We start from the raw sequence: 23,522 nt of genomic DNA on the forward strand, positions 1-23,522 counted from the left end.
TTTTAAAATTGTGATGGCGTTGAATGGGACGGCGATAATTCCCCCACATCCAGGAATCAGGACTTGTATCATTCCATAGAGGACTGCTAGAGTCGATTTATAGCCACATTCCGCAGATACACTTGAGTTATTGTTGTCTCAAGAGCTGATCGTCTGTACCATGTACCTGGAGTGCCTCTCAGTCTCTCACTTTTTTCTCTGGCGCGCGCAGATTCCGAGGCGCATCTTTCACCCAGCGAATGAGATGCTTCGGATTTCGCCGCCGTCAACTCACCTGCATTTCATTTCGGCTGACCGACTTTGCTGCCGCTTGCGAAAAATAGTTCGCCTCAGCTCTGGAACGACGTCGTCTCTTACTTTAAGCTGACGAAGCACTCCCTTCACACTGAATTCGACTCGACGCGGCCAAACCTGTCTCGACAACGACACTGAGCGCAAAAACCTCCCCTCACCCACCTCATCCTACCCGCCATGTCATTTTCATCCCTCGTGCAAGACATCGCTTTCCGCGACTCGCCGTCCCAGCCCAACAATGCTCGAACGAGCGCCAGCAATGTCAGCACCAATGACACCCAGTCGACCATCTCCCGGCCATCAATGGCCCGCTCATATACCTCTACGGCCGCCACCAGCGTGAGCATCGCAGGCGATATCTCCAGTCAGCTCCACGCCGGTTACAGCCACCCTCTGTCACGAGCATGGCAAGCAGAGAGACAATTGACCAAGGTGAGCAGCTCATCCAGCATGGCTGCGCCGCCAACTTGACCACGAAGCGCTGACACGACGTGACCTTGACTCAAACCAGTCCATGCTTATCTACCCCCTCTTCATCACCGACAACCCCGACGAAATCACGCCTATCCCTTCACTCCCGAACCAGAACCGCCTCGGCCTCCACAAACTGGTGCCCTTTCTGACGCCGCTCGTGCAAAAGGGCCTCCGTAGTGTCATACTGTTCGGCGTGCCTCTCGCGCCTGACGCGAAAGACGCACTAGGCACAGCGGCCGATGACCCCGAAGGACCGGTCATCAAGGGCATACAACTTATCCGGCGACACTTCCCGCAATTGTTTGTAGTCGCAGACGTCTGTCTCTGCGAATACACCTCGCACGGCCACTGCGGCATCCTGCGCGACGACGGCAGCCTGAACAACGCCATGAGCGTGGAGCGCATCTCCGACGTGGCCATGGCGTACGCGCATGCCGGCGCTCACTGCGTGGCGCCTTCGGACATGAACGACGGGCGCATCCGGGCCATCAAGTTGAAACTCATCGAAGCGGGCCTCTCTCACCAAGTCAACCTCATGTCCTACGCGGCCAAGTTCTCCGGCTGCCTGTACGGCCCCTTCCGCGACGCTGCGGGCTCGTGTCCCAGCTTTGGCGATCGGAAATGCTACCAGCTCCCCCCCGGGGGTCGGGGGCTCGCGAGACGGGCCATCGCGCGAGACATCCAGGAAGGCGCGGACATCATCATGGTGAAACCCGCGTCTTCGTTCCTCGACATCATCTCGGATGCGAAGGAAATCGCCAAGGACATGCCCATTGCCGCGTACCAGGTGAGCGGCGAGTATGCCATGATCCATGCGGGCGCGAAGGCCGGCGTGTTTGATCTGAAGACCATGGCCTTCGAGAGTACAGAAGGTATCCTGAGAGCTGGGGCAGGAATTGTAGTCAGCTACTTCACGCCCGAGTTTCTGGATTGGTTGAGCGCATGAGTGAACGAATGAATGGGCGGGATGGAACAGCCAGAGTAGGGGCGACCCTGCGAGCCTGAGCCAGGAGTGCCCTCTCGTTTCTACTGTACAGCCATCGATGTCGCAATTACTGAGTGAGTGGGAGGACGGGAGAGTGATACTCAGTGAGCGATAGATGGATTCGCATGAGCTGGGCCCAAAAACGACGTGACGTGATATGATACAAATCAAAAACATGTTGATACCTCCATGAGATTCCAGGTTGTCTCTGCGCCTTGAACTACCGTGTACCTGTACACTTGAGGAAACCCAAACGACAACGACACGAGCCCTCAAAAAGGAAAGATGTAGCAAACACGTGGGTTCCTCTCTGCCTTGGCCGTCCCAGTGAGACTCATTTCTCACTCGGCCAAATGGGTACCGTACCTGTACTGTGTGCCTTGACTATGCGCATGCCTACACATCAAAGCAAAGCCCGAGTCTTTTTCCCTTTCTTCTCGTCTGCCATGACTTGCAATCTTTGCTGGTCTGTGCTTCCTTGCGTCTCCTCTCCTCCTCCCTCTTGGCCGTTCAGCATTTCTCTGGCCACGCGTTGTTGCGCTCAACCTGCAGGTGGCCTTCTTCCTGTATTGATATGACCTGATGGCCACCACTCAGACTGCCAGCCAAGCTATTGTATTGGCACTATTGGCACTATCGGCACTATTGGCGGTCGGAATCTCTGTCAATTCCTGCATTACACCTCCGACACCTGCGTCTTTGTTGCAGAAATGTTGTGTAACGGACGGGATACGGTGGAATAGGCATGACGAGACTGGGCTGGGCTGGGCTGGGCTGGGCTATCTTTCTCCGTCTGGCGAGGCAGATACTGTAGCGTCGTCGATATATGCATTCGTGACACCAATGTCACTCACCTCGCATGGCGTAGCATTCGATCTGAGTGGACGGATCACGCGACTGAGCTGTCTGAGCAGGTAATCAAATTCGACGCTGCGGGCTGAGATGGAAGGGTTCGCAGTGAAAAAGAGAAAGAAACACGCAGGCTTTCAAAATGGATAAATACCAGGGAGGTTCGTGGCCTCCCTAATATGCCGTGCTGGCCGTGTCATTTCATTCATTCGCATCCACGAAGACTGCTGGTGGTTGACATGAAGCTCGCGCGCCTTTTCTCCGTTCCGTTCCGGCAGCGTCCTCTGCCTTCGCTTACCGCATCGAGCTATGGAGCAGGTCGGAATACTAAGAGATATGTAAAGTATCGTTCGTAAGTGTTGTCCTTATTCCAAGCTGATGAGTGAAGTGCAAAGCTCACAGCGGAATTAGAGAAGGAATGAGAAATAGTTCACTCCTTGACAATCTCATACTAACCGGCATCCTGCAGTACCCCAAAAATTGGCTGCCTGCTGATGGTAGATCTGTCACTGACAACGTTTAACACATGGTCCCCTGGTCTCAGGATCTGGATTCTCCTGCAATGAAAGCCGCGTTGTATTTTTGTCAGGATGAAACTATAGTCAATCCCTGTGACTCCGGAATTGACGGGTCGATCCCTGCCCGTGTACACAGTACCTGATCCTTCTAACTGCTCGACAGAATGTCCGGTAACACTGTGAATCGGCTGAGACTGACGATTCCTCGGCCGGAGTGACCAATGTGGTGGTTGGGTGCGGAATTGCGACGCTGAATCGTTGAGCTTTGCGTGTGCTCGATGACGACGTAACCCACGCAAGTAAGAGCTTTGCGACGGCAACCTCTCTTCCACGGTCGTCATCCGAAGCCTCGAATTCCATTTGTCAGGCGGAATGGGTGGGCCTCCGTATTCAGCACGTAGTCATCGAGGCTGATGAGATCCGGCTCGCTGAAGAGAAGATAGAAATATTTCAAAGTCTCCGCGAACCAGAAGCTTTCCATTTCATCAAGTTGTATCGGCCCTCTCTGGCTCACCCACACTTCGTTCTCGTAGGCTTGTCGATCGACGAGCTGAGTAGTGCTTGCAAGGGAAGCATGACCGTAGGGAGTCCGAGTATGTTTGATGATGGACTGGAACATAGTCCAGCCGACCTCTCGCCAGTGCTCATTTCCCGTGACGCGCCACATGATGAACACGGACTCGACTGCTTCAGGCCGAAGTCGGTAGGTTGGGTCGCTGACTTCAAGAAACCCGGGCGGGAGCATGTCGGTGCACGCGCCATTCAGACAAACTGGTTGTCCATGCCCCTCTAATACGCGGTAGGCATCTTCACAGTTAAGGGGGTCCTCATGCGGACATCGCATCACAGAGAAAGATTCAGGCATGATCCCCGTAGGGGTATTGAGATATGCCCACACACAGCCATTGGCGAGCTGAGTAGCAAGTTTTAGGTCTTGTGGCTCCTCGAATATTCGAGACGCCAGTGCAAACATGCCACCAGCAAAGCAGGCGAGATGTTGGACCTTGGTTTCAAGGTTTAGGTATTCGCGATTGGGCACTTTGACCGCGGTCCCGCTGAAGAGCACGTCTGTTCCATTTGTGTTAGGGATGGCTGGTCGGAAGAGCAGATGTTCTTTAATCCGCTCCGAGGCAGCTTTCCACATAGTCCTGTACAGGTCCGCCTGTCGACCCAGTAGCAAATGGGATTTGAGCAAATACTCGTATGCGGAGTCTGACCCAGCTCCCAGAGACCAGCGAAGGCCTCCTTTGGCAAAATAGGACCCTTGACCTCCCACCGAACTCGGATGGATTGATTCCGGCCAGAGTCCTGGGATACCAGAGTCTTGCTGGGTACGAGCAAGTATCTGACTCAGCAAGTCGACAGCGTCCATGTACTTGCCGTCCCCAGTGATCTGTGAGAGTCTCGCAAATTCCAGGCTCAAGGTACCCACCTCTGCTAACGGAGCGGTACTCGGCGCTTGAGGTCGTACCTCCCTCTGTCCCAGTCTGTATCGGGTACGGGGCATGCCGTTGGGGGTCCGAAACGCATCATGCAAGACATCGCCGAGTTCGACTAACTTGGAAACCAACTTAACGTCGTTGGTCAGGTCATATGCTGCTAACAGTCCTCCGAGGATCCGAATAGTGGATTCGAACATGTTCACCTCAGCATCGTCCAGGCATGTCGTGAAGTCGAGCGCAAGGCTGGCATTCAAGGCCTGTTGACATTCGTCTTCAAAACCCATGAGACACAGGCTGTCAAGAGCGTCTACCAGCGTCGCTCCCCACCCGCAAAAGTGTTGCGTTGGTTGTCCGGACAAGGGTTTCAGTGCATCCGCCATCCAGGCGTGGTCTTTGTATGCCTTCTAAGCGTACATGAACTCGTCCTCGACGGCGGCGCGCCGCTCCTGCTGGGCCAATGTCATGGGAGCGAAAGCATGCTGAATTCGACCACGTGTTGCGGGTCTAATCCAGAACATGATGAGTACATAAACGATGGGAAACGTGGCCGCGAGGAACAAGCCTGGTCGGTATCCTCGACGCTGCGAGGGCGACATATCGGTACCACCCAACGAGGATGACGGGATTTCGGTCGTAGGCCAAGAATCGCAGGGGCAACGGGAGAGGAGCAGGCGGCTCTTTGGTGGTCAGCATTTGACGGACGAAGCGGCCGCACGGCGGACTTGATCGATAGCTTGTCCCCGAGAGAAGAGGATAGTGACGGTGGCAATGACAATGTAGTGCAATTGGCGAGCAGTAGCGGCCTGGGCGTCGTCGAGCATACGGAAGCTACTGCTGGGTTTAAGAGCTGGTCCTCATCAGAGAATTAACCCGTGTGGACCTGCCAAGACGGAAGAAACCTGAATAGGCTCGATGCAGCGCCCGCAAACAGAGAAGAGCCGGAATCTACGGAAGACGTTCGACCGAAGAAATGAAAGCAAGCCATCCAAGCCATCCAAGCCATCCTAGGCCAGTGTAAAGCCTCTGGATTGTGACTGCGGTGTCACTGACCGCAACGCTAGGCGCATGAGTGCAAGTCCCCGCGCACAAAAGTACGGTCTATTAAAGCGAATCGGATATTTTGAGGCAGACTGGGCGGTGCGCGAATCGGCCTTAGGCCCATGGCCAGAGTTCCGGAACCCGCACAGGCGGCAGGCACCCAACAGTTAATGGCCGTAGGTGGGCCATAGGTGAGCCGTTAGGTGCGCCAGTGGAGTTTAGGGGGGTGGTGGTTGGTGGGTGCTGATTACCTAAGGCCCCCCAAGCTACCTCCACTCCCCCAATGTGCAATCTGCAAGTTGCCTGCGCCCTTTGGCCCCGATTCAACCTCGGTGCAATAGTTTCCCTTCGTGCACCACCAACCAGCGCAGTTGCCCTAGCTTTCACTTGGCTCGATGCTTCCCTTCCCTCTGAACACGCATACACAGTTGTCTGGATGCGACGCCATCTTGGAGCTTTACCTGTCGCCTGCAGAGCCGTAGAGTTGAACACACTTTCCCGCGGGCCGCCATCACAGCTTCACTCAGTCCTCATTGGGCAGTCATGGACGACTGACAACAAGCGCATGACTCGACTCTAATTGCACCGAGGTGCATGGCATCAGTGCGGTGCTTGCGAGAACGACGGCTAGATAGCGGACGTGTTTCGAACGATGAGATTGCTATACCGCACACTCCTCACGCGTTCAAAGATCGTCACAGCAGCCCGTCTTTTAGCGGTTGATCGATCGGCTGGTCTTGCCGCCTTGAGGTTTCGATGATGGTATTTTGGCCTTTCGCAGACGATGATCCCTCACTCCCTGTCACCTGTGCAAATTCACCCACGTTGCTGGCGGAGAGCCATTTACCTGCTCCAAGCAACCGCGGGGATGCGTCATTCATAGCAGAGGGACAATGTTGCGATGGCACACACAAACGGACACTCGATCGCGACATCCAGGCACCTACCAGGCTGGGGTTTCTCAAGCTTAGCTAACAGGCGTCGCCACCGTCCGCGTTACAAACACCACTCGCAAATTCCGCCGAATTCGCTCCTTGGCTCATATTGGCAATGGTATTGCTAAGGCGTGGTACCGGATCCGACTCGGTTCCTCCGTCCAATATCCGACATCTCGTTCGCTTGTAACCGCCAGCGCCCGACGGCGTAGAAACTGCGCTAACAACTGACGCGCACGACGGGATAGATTATGTATGCCCTGCAGATCGTATCTCGATCCGTCGCGAGCTGGGCAAGGAGCTGAAAGAGGTGCTGGTCGCTTGCCCTTGTCCTCTCTCTCACCGTTGCGGCGTTTCGTAGAGTCATATTGACCCAACGATCGTCCACCGGACCGTGGCTCTGAGAGGAAAATACCACCCTCGGTCTACCAATGCCATGGGTGAAGGTGGAGCACTGCCCAGCTCGTGGGATACCAGACTATTTGTTTTCGCGCAACATTTACCGCTCATGGAACCATCCGCGAGAACCGGGAATGTTGTCCTGGACTTCTGTTCAACTGTGAAGCAGCGGTGGAAGCGGTGGAAGCACTGCGTTGGACTTCCCAATGCCAAAGGCATCGCTAAGCCCTACCGCTCTAACCAAAGTGGACTTATGCTTTCTCCACCCGATGGATGACCTGCGTCTACCGGAACCTCCTGCTGGGTTCTCTCCAGTACCCACGTACCCTATCGGACCCACGAATATGGCTTATGACTCCTGCTTAGACGGACAAGAAGCTCCGTCAGCAAGAGCATACGCGGGTGAAAGCTACCATGCGAGGCATTTCCAATCATGCCTGCTAGAAACTAGCTGGCGCCAGATCTCGACCCCGGAAATCAACGGTTCTTTTGGCCCCTTTCCACGTCTATGGCTTTCCGTTCGCTCTCGTCTCTTTCTAAGTTGAGTACACAGCCCATTTATAAACAAGGAAATATAAAGCGCACTTGCTGAGCCACATACCATGACTTGCCCAGACCATCGAATGGGAGTATGAATTATCCCAGCTACCTTACTACGCTTGCTTCATCCCACACGACCAAACGATACACTGTCATTTACACGACCTGTCCCTGTCTTCGGCCCACCACCAGACTCAGCTCCAGTACGCTGGTCCAGCGCTTGACCAATGATGATACCATATGGACGAACGATCTGCTGTGGGGCGACCATCCAGGAACGCAAGGCCGCAGACACAGCCGCATATCTGTAAGTCCATTCGAGCATAGCATCGCGAAAGAAGAAAGCGTTCAGAAATACCACGAGGCTGAAATTCATGTTCCTGGGGGAATCTGGGACCTGGAGCTCGAACGGAACGAGAGCCCGCTGCTTCCCTTACCCCCTGGCATTCCCGCTCTTGCGCGTTCCCCATTCTCACATAAATGCACATCGACGTGGCGAGCGACCTATCCCTGACCGAACCTTGTGGTTGGGACCCTATCTTATTTCTCACCTCGCTAAGCGACTCGGGGGACGGCATTCAAAACAATCCACCGGACATTCACTAACCCAACTATTTTCTTTCTCAAGATATTCGTGTTCGCAGTTCCCAATTTGATGGCCTAGAATTTTGCTTCGCCGAACTACAGAGGCTCAGACGTTGCAACGACTTTCACTGCAGGCCGGACTATCAGATGCTCGAAGATATATCTGTAACCGCCATGAGCGCTGGTACCAATGTCACCCATTCCGATGAACATCCTCCACCCCCTCCTCGCACAATGCCAGGCGACAAAGTTCGGACGAAGAAGTGGGCTCCCAAGACTTTCAACGGATGTTTAACGTGCAAGTACGTGCAAGCAGCTCCAACCTCGAGGTCTCTATGAATAATAACGAGTTTCCAGGAAACGAAGGATCAAGTGTGATGAGGGCAAGCCGGGGTGCCAGAGGTGGGTGCGTCTCAACGCCTTATCACGTCCGTTACTGATGTGAGCCAGATGTATTAAATCTAACATAAGGTGTGGCGGTTGTAAGTTCCATTCATCACTGACAGACCAGTCTTTCCGATGGACCTAATCTCGTTGTTCTATCCGATGTCCGTGTAAGCTAACGAAGATCCAGATGCGCCACCTAAAATCAGACTGTTTGACCCAGCTTCGTCCTCGTCAACACCGACTACACCACCAGCAGCCCCACCGACGACAACACTGGCAGCACCTCCGGGCGAACCAGAGCCTGATCCAGCACCGCCACGCGATCCTCAATTCCAATCCTACTTGAGCTCGTACCCTCATCCCCAAGAACTCGCGCTTGTCCCGATATTCGGCACACAAGAAGATTATCGATGCTTCCAATTCTTCCTTGAAAAGACATCCAATTTGATATCCGTATACTCAAAACCCTACCTTTGGAGCGTGCTCCTCCCTCAAGCAACATGGCACCAACCTTCTATCAAACATTCTGTCATCGCGCTCGCTTCATTACACCAATCCCTCACCACACTTGGCGCACCATCTCAGAGAGCAAACCACAACTTTATGTTCCACTACAATGCCGCCATACGCTCCCTGGTGGCCGACAAGCCACCTATCGACATCGTTCTGGCGGCGTGCGTCATCTTCTGGGCACTGGAGAACTTCAATGGGAGCGGGCAATCCGCCGTTGACCACATGAAAGCTGCGATCAAGATCCTTGGGGAGTGGAAGAGCAAACGCCGTTTAAAAGACCCTGCCGACAACCTCATCTCGAAGTACATTGAACCCACGATCCGCGACGGCGTCAAGTTCGCCTCGAAATGCCGCATTGAAGAACTGACAGATCAGATGAGCGCACTGTCTCTGACCACCCGCGACGTCCGGATCATGAACTTCAAACATCCAGCCTTTGGCGATCTAGAGGACGCAGAGAAATACCTGGGGAGTTGTATCAACGACATTCTCACCCTGAAGAGCCAGATTCAAGCACAAGCAGCGCTTCACAGCACACACACCGTCCTGATTAGAGAGTTGGAACGGCTCGACGAGCTCGACGCCCGCCTCTACAGATGGATGCACCTGTTTCAAAACCTCACAGCCACTGGCCCCGTCTACATGCGCCGCATGTTGATCGTGCACAATGTCGCCGCCCATATCCTCCTCGACCAGCTACAGAGACAAGCCCACTACAGCGCCACCGAACCTGAGGAAGTGCAAGACCCCGATCGCGACTCTGCCCCAGAGTGCGCCGGGCCCGAACGCTGCCGGCACAACTTCATCGTCATCGAGGTGGAAGACGTGCTGCGCCACGACCCGCTCACCACCACAGAATCGTGTCGAAAGAACCCTCCCACCCTCGGGTTCATCGCCCCCATCTTCCTCGTTGCGATGTCGGCGGAAAACGTGGAAACCCGCCGCCAAGCCATCAACGCGCTCAGATGGCTCAACGTGGCCGAGGACTCATGGAGCACAGAGCACGCCGCGCGCATCGCAGAAGCGACCCTTGAAATGGCGCACGAGTCTGCTCTGGGACCAAGCAACGTCGACGTCCAGCACCTGACCTTCGACCTAGACGAGGATGACCAAACGCTCACAATGGAGTGGGAACGAGAGCCAGAACATAGAGCTGTAAAGTTAACGAAGAGTATCGATGCATCGGACTTGCCCTGGGCCGGACTGGTAAGTCACTTAGGTTTCTTCCACTGTAACGTTACATCAATCCTACATGCACACGCATACAGTACGTGTGAACAAGGCTGACTCCTCCCCTGATTTAGGATATACCCGAGCTGGTCCGACGATATGGATATCAGTTCTCCGCTCGGTCGTGACGCATAACGCAGGATCCACTCGCCTCTCCCTCTACGTACCTTCCTACCTTTTCCGCGCATCTCAGTTGTGGCCCCCCAAACTACGCCGGCTCAGGCATGGAATTGAGCCGGATCTGTTCGTGGCGCATCTGTCTTTATCGTTCTTACACACGGCGCGGGACAGGAGTTAGAAGCTTTGAATTTGGGACATCTACAACCGGGTACATCAGCGCCACCACTCGCAAATTGTCTGTCGGAGGGTTGAATTGCCCACTCGTCTGAGTCTGCGCTGGATGAACTGAATGGACTCAGCGGGGCTGGTCGAGCGAGTGTGTACGCAGGTATACAGGATGCGAGTATACAAGGATATGAAGTTGTACGGATAGCCATGGGTACGTTGGTGATAAGACACCCTAACCCCAGGATGGGCAGGTATGATGGTATTTTGATATGTGACCTGTGACATATGATCTGTGACGACTCTGACCTTCCCTTCCCTGCCGTGAGTGGCACTTCCTCCCCCCCGTGCTTCACTTGGGTCGGCGGGAATGTTCATCACTTACCTGAGCTGCCCATTTAAGCGTTTTGGTATCTGCGCGGGCAGCGACTCCCGATGAACAGATGCACTGGTTGTCGTCTGTTGATGTTCACCCGATTTCGACACCGTGAGACTGTAGTAGGACTTCATTCTCCGGATCAGTTGGTTCCTGCTCATACTACAGAAACAAGCAATAAAAGGAGTAGCAGCGGACAAGGCCTAATCCATCAGTGATATGTCTTCTACAGCATTGCAGACCACGGATCGAACGTCTCTGCTCATTTCATACTTCACACTTCACACCACATCATCTTACATCAATGTTCTACTTGGACGTCGGTGTCGGGGGAACTCCTCCAACCGTACTCGTGCTGTCTTGCCTCGACTTTGCAACCCCACTCCTATTATTACTGGTGCCACTACCAGCAGCCCCTGCCCCAGCAGCGGCCTCCTGCTCGAGGAAATTCTGCCACAGTTCCGCCAAGGTCTCGCGGCCGCTCGGACTCATCATCCCTTCCCCGCCAAAATATTCCCCGTGACTCAGCGCGGGCGTGGACGGAGTCCTATGCACAGCGGGACTCCCGCCCATACCCATGCCGCTCAAGCCGCGGAGACTCCCGAAACTGCTCGTTGGGGCGGGCGCGCCGGTCGTGGTTCCAGGCCGTGAGAGCCCAGCCTGTTCGCGCTGCTCCTCGGTCCAGCCCAGTAGGGCCGCGATAAGCTGCAGGATCTGGAATTTCTTGGGGTCGGAACGGTCGAGCGCGAGGAAGTGGAGGAGGTGGTTTGTTACGATTTGTCTGGGAGGCCACGGGGTTAGTGTCGGTGTCAGTGCCAAATGCCGGTGTCAACGTCAACGTCAATTTCGGTGTCAGTGTCAGCAAAAAGGACCGTGTTTCGCAACTGCATGCTCGCATATTTGCGGCTTGGCGTCGCTTAGATGTGGCGAAAGGGGAAAGCGTTGAGATTGGTACTGATGAATAGTCGTGCCTGAAATAGGGAATGGGAAATGGAAACTGGTGCTGATCCCTGAATAGACGAAGTCGATAGGGAGAAAGAGAGCGGGGAGTGATGCCTGGAGTTCAGGCCGCAGTAGCCGGGTGTGAGAGGGAGGTCTCAGCCTTGCTTAGCGTAAGGCATAACGGCGTCACAGGCACAAAGCAGCAGGCAGAAAGCATATGTAAGGTGGCAAAGAGTGACTCGCAAGGGTTGGTGATCAACAAAGGGGAGCCTCAAACTGGCCTTGCAGGAGAGAAAAGCTGGGCGCCGGTTGCTAAGTTTAGACTCCCCGCGTGTGCAAGAGCATCATATGCGGAGGAGCAAGACAGCAAGTGTAGCCGGGTGTTGTTGGAGAATCTGCCAATCTCTCGAGGCAGGGCAGTTCGGGGATAAGACGGAGAAGCGTAGAGAAGTCAAGGAAGACACATACCTGTCGACATTGTCCTCTGGCTTCCCTTTCTTGAGGAATCGTAGTGCTTTCGTGAGGTGGTCGTTGAGGATGACTGCTTCGTGCCGTAATTTGCCGATCAGGAGATTCTTCTCTTTAACTTCCTTCTCGAACGGGAGGGCGCGTTCGAGGTCTTTCTTCGTGTGTTCGAGTTCTGAGACGGTGGATTCGTGCGTCGCCTGCAGGTCTTGCAGCTGTTTCCGCAACGCTGCCTGTTCGGATTGATTCGTCTCGACCAGTTCCTTGAGTTCCTGTTTCCGCACGGTCTGAATCTCCTGGAGGGCTCGTTGGAGGCCGTCAACCGTTGATGAGTGCGTGTCTCTCTCGCTCACGACCTTTTCATACGCCTCCTTCAGAGAAGCAAGTTGTTCTTCCAGGTCGGCGTTGCGGTCTGTCAGGTCTTTCCGGATGGTGCGTTCTTCCATGGCCAACACTTCCCAGTCGTGCATCGCCTGCTTTGCGTTTTCAAATTCGTCCCGGATGTAGGCTTCCGACTCGACGAGTTCCTCTTTCTCCTTGAGCCAATTCTGCTGTGAGAGCGTCAGGCGGTTGCGTAAGCTGGAGAGTTCTTTGGCTTGTTCCGCGTGTTTCTGCGTGAGGTCTTTCGTCTGGGCAGTTAGTTCCTCGACTTCAGCGGAGCGGGCTGTGTAGCGTTCTTGTAGTTCGGACTTTTGTTCTTCAAGTTCTTCGATTCGTGTGCGTGCTTGGGCTAGATCTTCCTGTCGACCGTGTCAACGTGTCGTGCTGGCATTGGGAAATTCTGTACGTACTGCATCGGCCTTCAGCCTCTCGCCTAGCTGAGAGCGTATTGTGTTCACCTTTCCAAGTAGCGATTGGTATTGCTCCTCTGCGTTCTCTTTCTCCGCCTGTGTGTCTGCGAGCTCGCCCTGAACCGCTTCAATTTCCGAGTTGTGCTTCGCCTGGAGCTCCTCGAGCGACTGTCGCAGCTGCGTGACTTCTTGTCGCAGAGCGTCACGGTCCTTGACAAGAGCGTCGAAGCGCGCCGCTGCATCGTCTTTGTCACTCTCGACGGCGAGGTCTTTTACTCCGTTCGTTACGGTTGTCATTGTGTCTGGTGGTCCTGCATCCGGCGGCTCTTCTTTCACCGGTGAGGCTGGATCCCTATCGTCGTGTTCCCCATCTTCATCGTCATCATCGGGCCCATTTTGGGTGTCATTGGTCTCGGTAGGGGTGGAGGGGACATCTGCGGTTGCGGATTGCGCGGTGCCCTTCTTCTTGGACTTCTTTTTCTTTTTCGACTTCTGGTCTGGGAGAGGTGAGTTCAAGAACGATGCGACTGCCGCTACCTCAGGACATACCTCCGGAAGGTATCGATGTGTTGTTCGTCGACGACATGATTATGTGGTTATCCATTCCATGCCACGGTCTCGAGACAATGCATCTCGAAAGGTGTCCAGTGTCATGCTTGGCATGCCACATGTTTGCCCCGGATCGCCCTATTCGCTTATATTTCCACCGAAGCAAAACGGTAGACAGAATGACAAGGGTTGAGCAACAAGTGAACAGTCTGCGGAACTTCACTTCAAAAGGCGCCCTTGAATTGGTCGTGGTCATGAGCATACGGCTATTCGTTCTCATCACTGGATAGCCTCTACAAACAAAGCCCTCATTCCCTTCAGCACCGTCCCGATCTCTCGTGTTGCGTTCAACCGATCCACAACTCTCTCTACCCGAGCCGGCTCCAACTTAGGCTTCATATAGGTGACTTCGTATTTCCCGTGGCCTGTGAGCGGCACCAGCAACTCGAAAAATGCTTCTCTGTCTTCATGTCCCGAGCCAGAACCTTTCGACGGTGGAAACACAAACACAATTCTGACCTTGTTCTCGTCTCCGCTCCCTTCAATCCTACATCCCAGATATGTCTCCCAGAAATTCAATTCAGGTCTATTAAGTTGGCTTTGCCCGTCCTGTTTCGCTGCGTATTCTCTTTGCGCGTGTACCTTCGCGTCAATTTGTCGTTGGGTCTGTGCGATGGCGGACCTCAGTCGGTCACGTTTTGCTGACTGCTGCGTTGCGTGGGATTCGAGGCTGCTGATTTGCGAGTGCATTTCGTTCTTCTCGGCTTGCTCGCGTGCCAATACTTGATTGTGTGTAGAGAGCGTGGACTGGAGCGTGGTGATTTGTGTGCTGGTCGAGCGTCGTTCCTCTGCGAGTTGGGTCAGTCTACATTCGTGATCTTGTTTATGTCCGCTCGTGGCTAACTCACCACTCAATTCACCCAAGCGCGCTCGGAACTCGTTTCTTTCTTCTAGCACTCTCTTCCTCCCTTGCTCGATGAACGCGTCGAATTTTATTGTGAAGTCTGCCATGCGCTTTCGCAGGTCGTCGAAGTTAAAATCCACGGACGGCAGCTGCGTGAGAGGCGTGTCCGAGTATGACATGCTGGGCGCCGTCTGTGATTGCGAAGCGCGAAACGAGGACGTGCTCGTAGAGAACTGTGACGGATAGACTGCGGTAGACATAGCTGCCTTTCAGAGCTTGTGTTTGTTTAGGTGTGGGAGATGTGTTGTGTGAGCGCAGGCAAAGTCGAGGTGAGAACGGTGGTGGTGTTGGTGGTAGTTAGTGGTCACATCACCACCGCGGTCTGGTCGACCGGGCAACCAGCTCCAGCTTGCTGAACCTTCACTTTCACATCAGACTCCCCTCACTTCGCTTTCATATTTGCCAGACCTTGACTTGCTTCTGGCTCACCTGATTTACGCGCCAGGTCCTGAAGACAATAATTTGCTTACTTTTGGGTCGTGTTGCTTACTAGAACGCTCATAGTACAGTCCCGACTCACTTGAGGGAGTTGGACCGCAGCTCTTGGGCCAGCTCTTCCTTCCCCTCGCTATTTTCGCTGGTCGCGTCGCCGTCGACCAATTGCCCCAGCAGAGCCTCCATCCTCTCCATCGCACCTTCAATTTTGTGCAATCGGGTCAAAGCCTCTAGAATGCGCACATCACGATCACCATTGCTGTTTAAATCAGCAAGTGAATCCATCCGTTCGCCCTTCTTTGGCTTGCGGTATCCCGATGGAGCGCCATTCTCGTCGCCAGCATCATCAGAATCTCGAAATTCATTTTTCAGCTTCTGATCATTCTGCGAATCCTCCTTGGCTGTGTTTTCAACCTTGGAGTCTCTTCTTCGCTTCTTCTTGGCCCTAGGATTGACCGATAGTCTGCGGTTGGCATCGCTGGCCTGGCTGGCCCGTCTTTCTCCGGACAGGTGTGCAAATTGATCCTTTATTCTGGTGTTGGAGAGGATGCCCATATCATCGCTATGGTTCAAGTCGTCTTCCTCGGCAATCTTGTCCAACACCGACTGAGGAGGATCGATATCAAAGACCGCATGAATGTCTCCATGCACACTAAATCTCGAAATTGCCCAGTACTGTGTTGGGGTGGCCTTCGGACCATTCGCGTTTTTCCAGTCGATCTTCTTATTCCTTCCCCCTTTGTGCCTATCCGACATCCATAGAGTTCTTCTTTCGTACCACGCCACAAGCAACAGTGTTGGTAAGTTGATGATTCTGACGGCCGTCACGTTGACTTTGTGGAATATTCTGTCCGAAAGAGTCCACTTCAGGGGAAGCAAAATAACCAAAGCTAGAATGTTGAATGGCGGCATGTATGCAAAGATCGCGTCAGACTTGACTCCTTCGAACGTGAGCACCGCCCGTCGAAACTGGATCTCCTGGACGGCATTGCCTACAATACCGCTGAATGTGTTTGTCAACATTGAAACAAGGACGGTCAAAAACAGGGTGTTGCCGAGGAAAGCGAACAGCACCATCAACACAGGCCCGAGAAGCCAATGGAAGTCCGTCGACTGCCCGATGCCTGTCCCATCAAGCCCAAACCAGATCCAAATCATCCATTTCCCAATGGTACCGGCCTCATGTGCTCCAGCATGCAACCATTTGAGACTCAGGAGGAATCCGGCAAAACACCACACCGCTAATGCTGTCAAGGTCAAGAAATCCGACATCATTGCCCTCAGCGAGAGGAAGAGCATATTTTCCGACATGACATTGAACGCTAAACGGGGTATCAGCACCGGCGCTCCACAGCTGAGAACGTCCAAGGCCGTGCGCGCAATAGTGATAGACTTGTCGTCATTGGAGATGGAGAAAGCGTGCAGGCGAAGCCCTAGGTAAACGAGGAACAATGTCGAAAACATGACGTCCAAGAATGACCAAAGATTTTGGGTGTACACGCCCCAGCCGTGTTCCAGGATCGAGGCGAATTGGTCCAGTACCTATAACCTTGTCAGCCGACACGGTACTTTCAAGGGATAGTCTGCCGTACCCAACCTGCGCCATAAACATCAAACACCAATTCCGCCACCTCGAACTTTGTAGTCATGCGGTTCTCCCTCCCAGCCATCACTGCAATGTACAACCCCAACAACACCATAAACTGCAGCACCTCGATCAGATTTCGTGTCCTCGGTACAACGAGTCGGTATTGGTTCAACAGTGGCGCCCTCCTCGGGTCGTACAGAGAAATCGGCCTTTTCTTCCAGTGATCGGGGATGATATCCATAAAACTTGATGGTGTATACACGATCTTGCCGCGGTAAATCGCATCCACGACCTTTTGGCAAGCGCTACTCGCCAGGAAGGATTTACTCGCACTCACGATGGCGACCTCCAACGCCGTCAATTTTCTCTCAACCTTTCCAGACTGAGAACGATGCTGTGCCGCCCAGTAGTGCATCGCATGTTTGCTCTGATCTCTGACTTCGTCAGGGGCGCCCTGGAATGGCTCGAAACCCGCGACAAGGATGTTTGCCAATTTGAGCAGGCCGCGTGGGCCGGGGTTGTGTTCGTTGTAGCGACGGAGGATCTTCTCCGCGACCAGTTCGCACAGCAGAGCGCGTGTGAGGTTTACTGTCTGGTGGTGTGTGGCGAAGGACTGTTCCCGGATGAATTGCATGCGGTTCACGAGGAGGCAGTATACTTTGGATTTGTTAGCTCGAGTCAAGAGATAGCCCGGCCAGCAAGACGGACCGATAGACAGATCCTGCGTTTCATAGAGCGAATCGACCAACGGACGTACAACCGAGATGTTCATTCGCGGAGCTTTCAGCTGTTCGAGAGAATACGGGTCATCTAAGAAACGTGGCACAAGGTAAATTAGCTGCCGACCGCCGCCGCCGTGCTTTTGGGGCTTGATAGTGAGACTCACCAATACTCGTGGTGATATCTCTGCGTATCCTAAACTCCCATTCGAATTCGAGCGTCAGCACTTCCACTAAGCTCACAGGCCTCATCCTGCAACCCCCAAAGTCTGTACGAGTACCGTTCACGACTCTGGCCTCTCTCATCTGGGACTCCGCACGTCTTACTTCTTGCCCCAGCCATACTCAAGGTCGTGAAATGGAGGAAGACGACTCGGACTCACCTATGAATGTTCTCATAGACGCTGCACTTCCCGTTCCCGAACGGGTCGGCACTTTCAGGCGGCTTCCCACCACTTACCGCCTGATCGTGGCTCGTCCACGTACAATGCGGAGGATAAAGTCCGTCGCTGTCGGCGAAATGTTCCTCGTCATGCTGCTCGGCCAGCAGTGCGTCGGTCTCGGTCCTCTGGCGCTGCAGCCGGAAATGCGGCGACGAAGAGAGTTTGTTGCGCGACGTGGTCCGCGAGATCGGGGCGGTTGACGACCCACCTTGTGTGTTTGTTGATGCAGATGCTTTGGGCGCGGGCATCCTGACGGTTTTTTGGTTTGGTGCGACGACGTGCCAGGGCCGGGGCACTTAACTCGGTGCCGGCTGGTACTGTAAGGTTCGGGCGTCGGTAGGTTATTGTGCTCGCAAGGGTACGGGTCCGAGTACCAGTCCGAGTATCGCCGGCATTGTCGATCTTGGGTTGGGTATTCGGATCTGTCCGGTCGAGATCGGGATGGATGCTCACGAGTAGCGAGTAACGAGACTCGGACCACAAGAGGAAGCTGGAGATATGGAGAAAACGCACAGAGCATGGGACATGGCATTGCGGGTTTTGGGTTTGATATCAGAGTGATGGGGGCGTGACCAATCGGAGCACAGGTGACGTTAAGCTTATCACGTCAGGGGAAAAGCAGGGAAAGCTTCCGTCGCAGAGGGGTGGGGGAAAATGTCCACCAATTAAGCTGGCTGTGCAGTGCTGTGCAGTTCATTACCCAGTACTCAGTGTGTGACTGGCCGCCTGGCTCCTGTGCTGTGTCTCATAAATCGTAAAAATGCTGCCCATATATACATGGAGGATGCGAATGTTGCCTCCCTTTCCAGATCGGCCAATGTCATGGCAATTATAACAGGATCATGATCGTCGCCGTCGCCACCAACAGCACGCCCATCGACCAGAGACTGGGCCAGCCGCCCTCCTGCGCGGGCGCCGCTGCTTGATTACTCACTTGGTACACGATACTCGGCGTCTGAGTCTGTGCGGCAGCGTCCGAATTGACCATCACTATGACCAACCCGTTGCTCGTGATCGTCTGCAGGGGCTGAGGTCCTGGTGTCGTGGTCGTGTAGGAAGTCACGGTCGTGGTCCCCACCCAGCCGCCCGGTATGTACGTCGTGGGAGGATAGTAGCAATTGTTCTGGCACTGGTCGCAGCATTCCCAATAGACCACCGTCGAAGTTACCGGGCAAGGAAGGTATGAAGTGACGGTGACGATGACATTCTGTTGCGTGTACCATGTGGTGTAGGTCGATGTAGGTGTCCACGTCGACCAGTATGAGGTCGTCGTCGGCGTCCACCACTGCGTTGTGGTCGGCGACGGTGTCCAGTATCCTGAGTCACTGCGCCCTTGTCAGATCCTGGGAAGATTTGAAGACGATTGGTTTGTCGTATGTCGGTACACTTACTACCCAGCCAAGCCTTGTCGCAGGAAAAGGCTGAGGATGATGATCGTAGACCAGTTCATAATGATCGCCCTGCCCTGGTGGCGCAACAGCAAATCGGAAACAGGAAGTGGTAGGGTATGGAGAAGAGGCAGCAATCACCATGTGAAAAGGAAATGATATATTAGAAGCTTCTACATCGCATGACATGCAAACACGAGCTGGTGCTCATGGTTTACGTATTCATACCAGCCGAAGTGGACACCTCCAGAGCTTCCAAGCTCGACCGGAGCTCCTTGCGACTGCTTTCAGCTGGCGCGAGGTGCGCGAGCTGTACGAGTAGAAACTGCCCGGGCGACAGCAAAGGCAACGGCTTTGACCCCGCAGTGAACCCGTTGTCGCAGAAGAAATCCGGAAAAGTTTGCGCATTCAGTAGTGTTCAAGGTGGTGGGCGGGACGAAATTTCTTATCGGCACAATGATGGCTGAAAAGATGAACGAGATCATTCGTGGATAATGGAGCGGTGGATTCGCGTACGAGTTCTTGTTTTCTCTTCGGCCCAATGAGCAACGCCCATTTCAACACTCCTGAGCAAGGAAAGCTGCGGAAATGCCTTGCATGAAGCTGCACCTGAAAGTCCGTGGTCTAAGAAGCTGCATCATGATGTCAACGCAAGCTGGAGGAAGTTGAGCTGGAGGTGAAAGGATGTACATTGGCTGATCTTATTTCGCCGGAGCTCTGTCGAACCTCTCTTCCCCATGTCCAATTGTGGAAACACTCACATAGTACAATAAGGCCCTCGATGACACCGAGCAGATGGCAAGCGCAAACTCACGACGGATGCGCCTCCACGGAAATACTGACGCTGTTGGCTTGAGCCGGGCCTTCGTCCAACAGCCAGAGCATCATCGCGGGCGCCTCTCTTCGAGCCAGGGAGCATATTTCACGTCTCGCCATCTCTAGCTCTCAGGTTGATGCAGGTGTGTGCTGAGGAAGACAGTGCTGAACGCAAACAGTAGAATGTGAGCAGATTCGAAGAAGATGCACTCGCGTTCTGCTCGGGCATTCTTTGGGAATGATAAGGAACAGCATTGATCGCGTAGAGCTTTGGACCATCATTTTAATTCTCGTGCACGGTGTATCGTGTTCTCGTATCGACTAGTAGCAGGTTTGAACGGATGAGGATGGCAGTTCTATCGTTGGCCTCCTCTGCCGGCGCCGGGACCGGGACCGGCACCTGCGCCAGCACCTCCACCCATAAACTGTTGTGCGCTGTTGAACGTCAGTGCGATGTACCAGAATGGACCATATCACACTCACAGGTTGGCAATGTTGGGATCTTGCATCATCTGTTGGATTTGGCTCATATCCGGCATGCCGCCTCCGCCACCTTCTCTCCGGCTGTTCATCATATTTTGGATGGTAGGGTTGTTCATGAGTCCGCTTAGTGCATCCGGGTTGCGCATGAGATTCTGTGCCATGGACGCAAACATAGGATTGCTCATGATGCTTGACAGATCGGGCATGCCTCCTCCGCCCCGACCACCGCCGAACATACCGGCAAGGCTAGACAGGTCCGGCATGCCCCCGGCGCCACCACCACGAGTATCGCCAGGAGCGTCGTCCACGTCGTCTTCTGGGAGCTTCTCCTCCTCTGCTTCCATCCTAGCCAGCTCTTTCTTTGCGGTCTCCAATCCTTTCCTCATAGCTTCACTGCCTCCACTACCTTCGAAATTTATGCCTTGTTGGTATGCGTCCACACTTCCTTTCGCGTCACCCATGGCGAACCTCGCCAGGCCCAACCTTGACCATGCCTTTGTGTATTTAGGATCAGCGGCTACTGCCAGCTCTGCGTCCTTGACCGCTGAAGCGTGATCGCCGCTGGCCGAGTACGCTGCCGCACGATTGGAAAGGTAAATGGGATTGGTGGGAGCATAAGCAATCGCCTGGGTATATTTCTCGATGGCAGTCTTGTAGTCTTTCTGCTGCATGGCGGCATTTCCCGCGCTCTTGAGCTTCTCGGCCTCTGGGTTTATGGTTTTGGTGTCCGCAGACTGTGACGGAGCAGGGGCTGGCGTGCCTGCGGACGCGCCCTTGCCGTTCAGTTTTTCGTAGACAGAGAATATGTTAAGCAGAGATTGAGACCCAACGGCGTCCGAGATCGCTGCCTTGTCGGACGGGTCAACCTTGAAGACTTCTGCAATACAATTGCTGGCAATATCGATGTTGTCTGCGTCCTCTGCACTGAGAGTGCCATCTTTCATCGAAGATAGGAAGTCTATTATCGACAGCGCTAGGCGCTTCTTCGAGTCGGACAGAGACTAGACAGTGTGTTAGCATCTTCTGTGTAGGTGTACCGCAACAGCCTACCATGTTGAGAGTGATGGAAATGCGCAGAAAACTCAATCGAAGTTGGCTGCCAGCGAGTCCTCAGGACTGACAGACGGGAAGTTTGAGAACTCAGGCTTCACCATTTCTGTGCTGCGTGCGCCACCGTAGCTTCTGCTCATGTCTCGTCACTTCCACCTCACTTCCACTCCATACCCTGTATCTAATTTCTTGGATTTGGCTCGTTCAACAAAGCATGAGTAGTGCATGAGTCTACAACTCAACTGGAATAGGGCCGATCAAGGGAAGAATGCTTTGGAAACGGGTTGACTCTCTCTCAGCATGAGGTGTTGACATGTCGGATCAATCCCTCCCACAACCCTCACGATCACGGAGAAGGGTTTCATGCTCCTGTCCAACTTCCTCAGCACTTGCCGACCCCGGAATGACATGATTCGGCTTCCGGAGCTTCGCAAGCCCCTCGCGAAGGACCTTGTCTTGACGTCTTAGAAATCGCGAATGTTTTCACTGGTTATGTCGTGTGCTTACATTGGCTGACGGTCGTCCGAAGGAAGGCGGACAGACCAGTTCTCAAGCCAGACGCGGGAGCATGCCTCTCGTTCGGATATTGTTCTACTTAGAGATGTTCCTCTACGTGTTGCTTATGCAATTAGGTGGATCTATATTATAGATCAAGACTTGAGGTAGGTGGGCGTCTGTGATTTCTCTGGGAAACACACGTCAGGAGTGTGTGCGGAATTACTAAAACTCTCGTGCTCGAAGTGATCTAGGGACAGTGCTGAATAATGGTACCAATTGACATGGACTGGCCAGATAGCGAGGTAGGCACCTATATTTTGGTCTCACCCAGCCAGCAGTTTCACGAGGACCAGAGACAACAACTGCGTTCTTTCTGATTAAACACAAGACTCGATCTTCGACAATCCTTATCGGCTTTCGTCTTCGCCAAATCATTTCAGCCATACCATAGCCAGTCTGCGGGATGGAGCTACCGACATATACCAAGCAGTGGCATAACGATGTGTATCCAGACATTGACGCGTCTCGACCAGAACTCTCTGTCAAAGGGAAAAGAGTTCTTGTGACTGGGGGTGGTGGTGGCATTGGATCAGCAACTGCCAAAGCATTCATTGCCGCGGGGGCAGCAGAGGTCGTGATCCTGGGTCGAACGAAACAGACTCTAGAAGCCACCAAGTCGGCCATCTTGAGCAAACACCCGAACGCCAACGTTGTTTCCATCGTGGCCGATATTTCGCAGGCTGGAAGCGTTACAGAGGCCTTTGCGAGCATTGCTGGCAGAGGGTTAATCGACATCTTTGTCAATAACGCAGCTTACCTGTCCATTGGTACGGTTGGTACTTCAGACCCAACAGAGTGGTTCAAGGTCTACGAGACCAATATCAAGGGATCCTTGCTTGTCACTCAAGCCGTCGTGAAGAACATCAATCCCAAAGACGGAATCATCATCAACGTCACTTCCGCTGCCGGACACGTACCATATGTGCCCGGCTATTCGGCCTATGCCTCCAGCAAGCTCGCATCTGCGAAAGCCTTTGAATATTTGCAGCACGAGAATCCAGACTTAAAGGTCTTCAACATTCAACCCGGTGTTATCGAGTCTACCAGTCTCGGCACCAAGGCGACCGAGCAGTCCGGAATAACTTTTCCAAACCAGGACACTGGTAAGTCGAAGCATCCTCCGATTCCTCAATGCCGGCCGACCAGCTGCTGACTTACCTCGTACAGTTGAGCTACCTGCCAACTTCATGGTCTGGCTGTGCTCGCCGGAGGCTGCGTTCCTGAAGGGACGATTCGTCTGGGCCAATTGGGATGTGAAAGAGCTGCAGCAGAAAAAACAACTCTTTGAGAACGATCCGACGCTGTTGACCGTTGGTTTGTTGGGCTGGCCGCAGTGAATCGAATAGCGCGCCATCACAGTTTGGATAGTTGAAGCGAGATACATAAATACAATCCTTTGTCAAATTAGTTCAAGCAAAACAGAATAGCCATCTGGCGACAGCCTTGCCCACCAGCCTCGCGCTGTGTGATTGGTCATCACT

At 53.8% G+C, this 23,522-nt stretch overlaps 9 protein-coding genes across 9 annotated transcripts; 3 read left to right on the forward strand and 6 right to left on the reverse strand.

The window, feature by feature from the left end:
* Positions 1-471: 471 nt before the first annotated feature.
* G647_06743 (uncharacterized protein) lies at positions 472-1,714 on the forward strand (the record flags this gene model as incomplete). Its single annotated transcript, XM_008731062.1, has 2 exons — positions 472-726; positions 806-1,714. 2 exons carry the CDS (start codon positions 472-474, stop codon positions 1,712-1,714), a joined length of 1,164 nt encoding a protein of 387 aa, XP_008729284.1.
* Positions 1,715-3,457: 1,743 nt separating this feature from the next.
* On the reverse strand, positions 3,458-4,942 carry G647_06744 (uncharacterized protein; the record flags this gene model as incomplete). The annotated part of the gene is made up of 1 exon (XM_008731063.1): positions 3,458-4,942. One exon carries the CDS (start codon positions 4,940-4,942, stop codon positions 3,458-3,460), a length of 1,485 nt encoding a protein of 494 aa, XP_008729285.1.
* A 3,291-nt stretch (positions 4,943-8,233) lies between these two features.
* Positions 8,234-10,317, forward strand: G647_06745 (uncharacterized protein; the record flags this gene model as incomplete). The annotated part of the gene is made up of 5 exons (XM_008731064.1): positions 8,234-8,361; positions 8,417-8,461; positions 8,510-8,541; positions 8,634-10,165; positions 10,264-10,317. 5 exons carry the CDS (start codon positions 8,234-8,236, stop codon positions 10,315-10,317), a joined length of 1,791 nt encoding a protein of 596 aa, XP_008729286.1.
* Positions 10,318-12,136: 1,819 nt separating this feature from the next.
* On the reverse strand, positions 12,137-13,634 carry G647_06746 (uncharacterized protein; the record flags this gene model as incomplete). Its single annotated transcript, XM_008731065.1, has 3 exons — positions 12,137-12,997; positions 13,049-13,545; positions 13,598-13,634. The coding sequence occupies 3 exons, from the start codon at positions 13,632-13,634 to the stop codon at positions 12,137-12,139; spliced, it is 1,395 nt and encodes a 464-aa protein (XP_008729287.1).
* Positions 13,635-13,876: 242 nt separating this feature from the next.
* On the reverse strand, positions 13,877-14,761 carry G647_06747 (uncharacterized protein; the record flags this gene model as incomplete). Its single annotated transcript, XM_008731066.1, has 2 exons — positions 13,877-14,445; positions 14,506-14,761. The coding sequence occupies 2 exons, from the start codon at positions 14,759-14,761 to the stop codon at positions 13,877-13,879; spliced, it is 825 nt and encodes a 274-aa protein (XP_008729288.1).
* Positions 14,762-15,077: 316 nt separating this feature from the next.
* G647_06748 (uncharacterized protein) lies at positions 15,078-17,994 on the reverse strand (the record flags this gene model as incomplete). Its single annotated transcript, XM_008731067.1, has 5 exons — positions 15,078-16,538; positions 16,589-17,241; positions 17,293-17,394; positions 17,471-17,499; positions 17,687-17,994. 5 exons carry the CDS (start codon positions 17,992-17,994, stop codon positions 15,078-15,080), a joined length of 2,553 nt encoding a protein of 850 aa, XP_008729289.1.
* A 581-nt stretch (positions 17,995-18,575) lies between these two features.
* Positions 18,576-19,196, reverse strand: G647_06749 (uncharacterized protein; the record flags this gene model as incomplete). The annotated part of the gene is made up of 2 exons (XM_008731068.1): positions 18,576-19,071; positions 19,138-19,196. 2 exons carry the CDS (start codon positions 19,194-19,196, stop codon positions 18,576-18,578), a joined length of 555 nt encoding a protein of 184 aa, XP_008729290.1.
* A 1,110-nt stretch (positions 19,197-20,306) lies between these two features.
* On the reverse strand, positions 20,307-21,486 carry G647_06750 (uncharacterized protein; the record flags this gene model as incomplete). The annotated part of the gene is made up of 3 exons (XM_008731069.1): positions 20,307-20,385; positions 20,434-21,434; positions 21,484-21,486. 3 exons carry the CDS (start codon positions 21,484-21,486, stop codon positions 20,307-20,309), a joined length of 1,083 nt encoding a protein of 360 aa, XP_008729291.1.
* Positions 21,487-22,444: 958 nt separating this feature from the next.
* Positions 22,445-23,378, forward strand: G647_06751 (uncharacterized protein; the record flags this gene model as incomplete). The annotated part of the gene is made up of 2 exons (XM_008731070.1): positions 22,445-23,144; positions 23,209-23,378. 2 exons carry the CDS (start codon positions 22,445-22,447, stop codon positions 23,376-23,378), a joined length of 870 nt encoding a protein of 289 aa, XP_008729292.1.
* Between the last annotated feature and the right edge of the window lie 144 nt (positions 23,379-23,522).

The sequence above is a fragment of the Cladophialophora carrionii genome (assembly GCF_000365165.1).
Source record: "Cladophialophora carrionii CBS 160.54 unplaced genomic scaffold supercont1.5, whole genome shotgun sequence".
Lineage (NCBI taxonomy): Eukaryota > Fungi > Ascomycota > Eurotiomycetes > Chaetothyriales > Herpotrichiellaceae > Cladophialophora > Cladophialophora carrionii.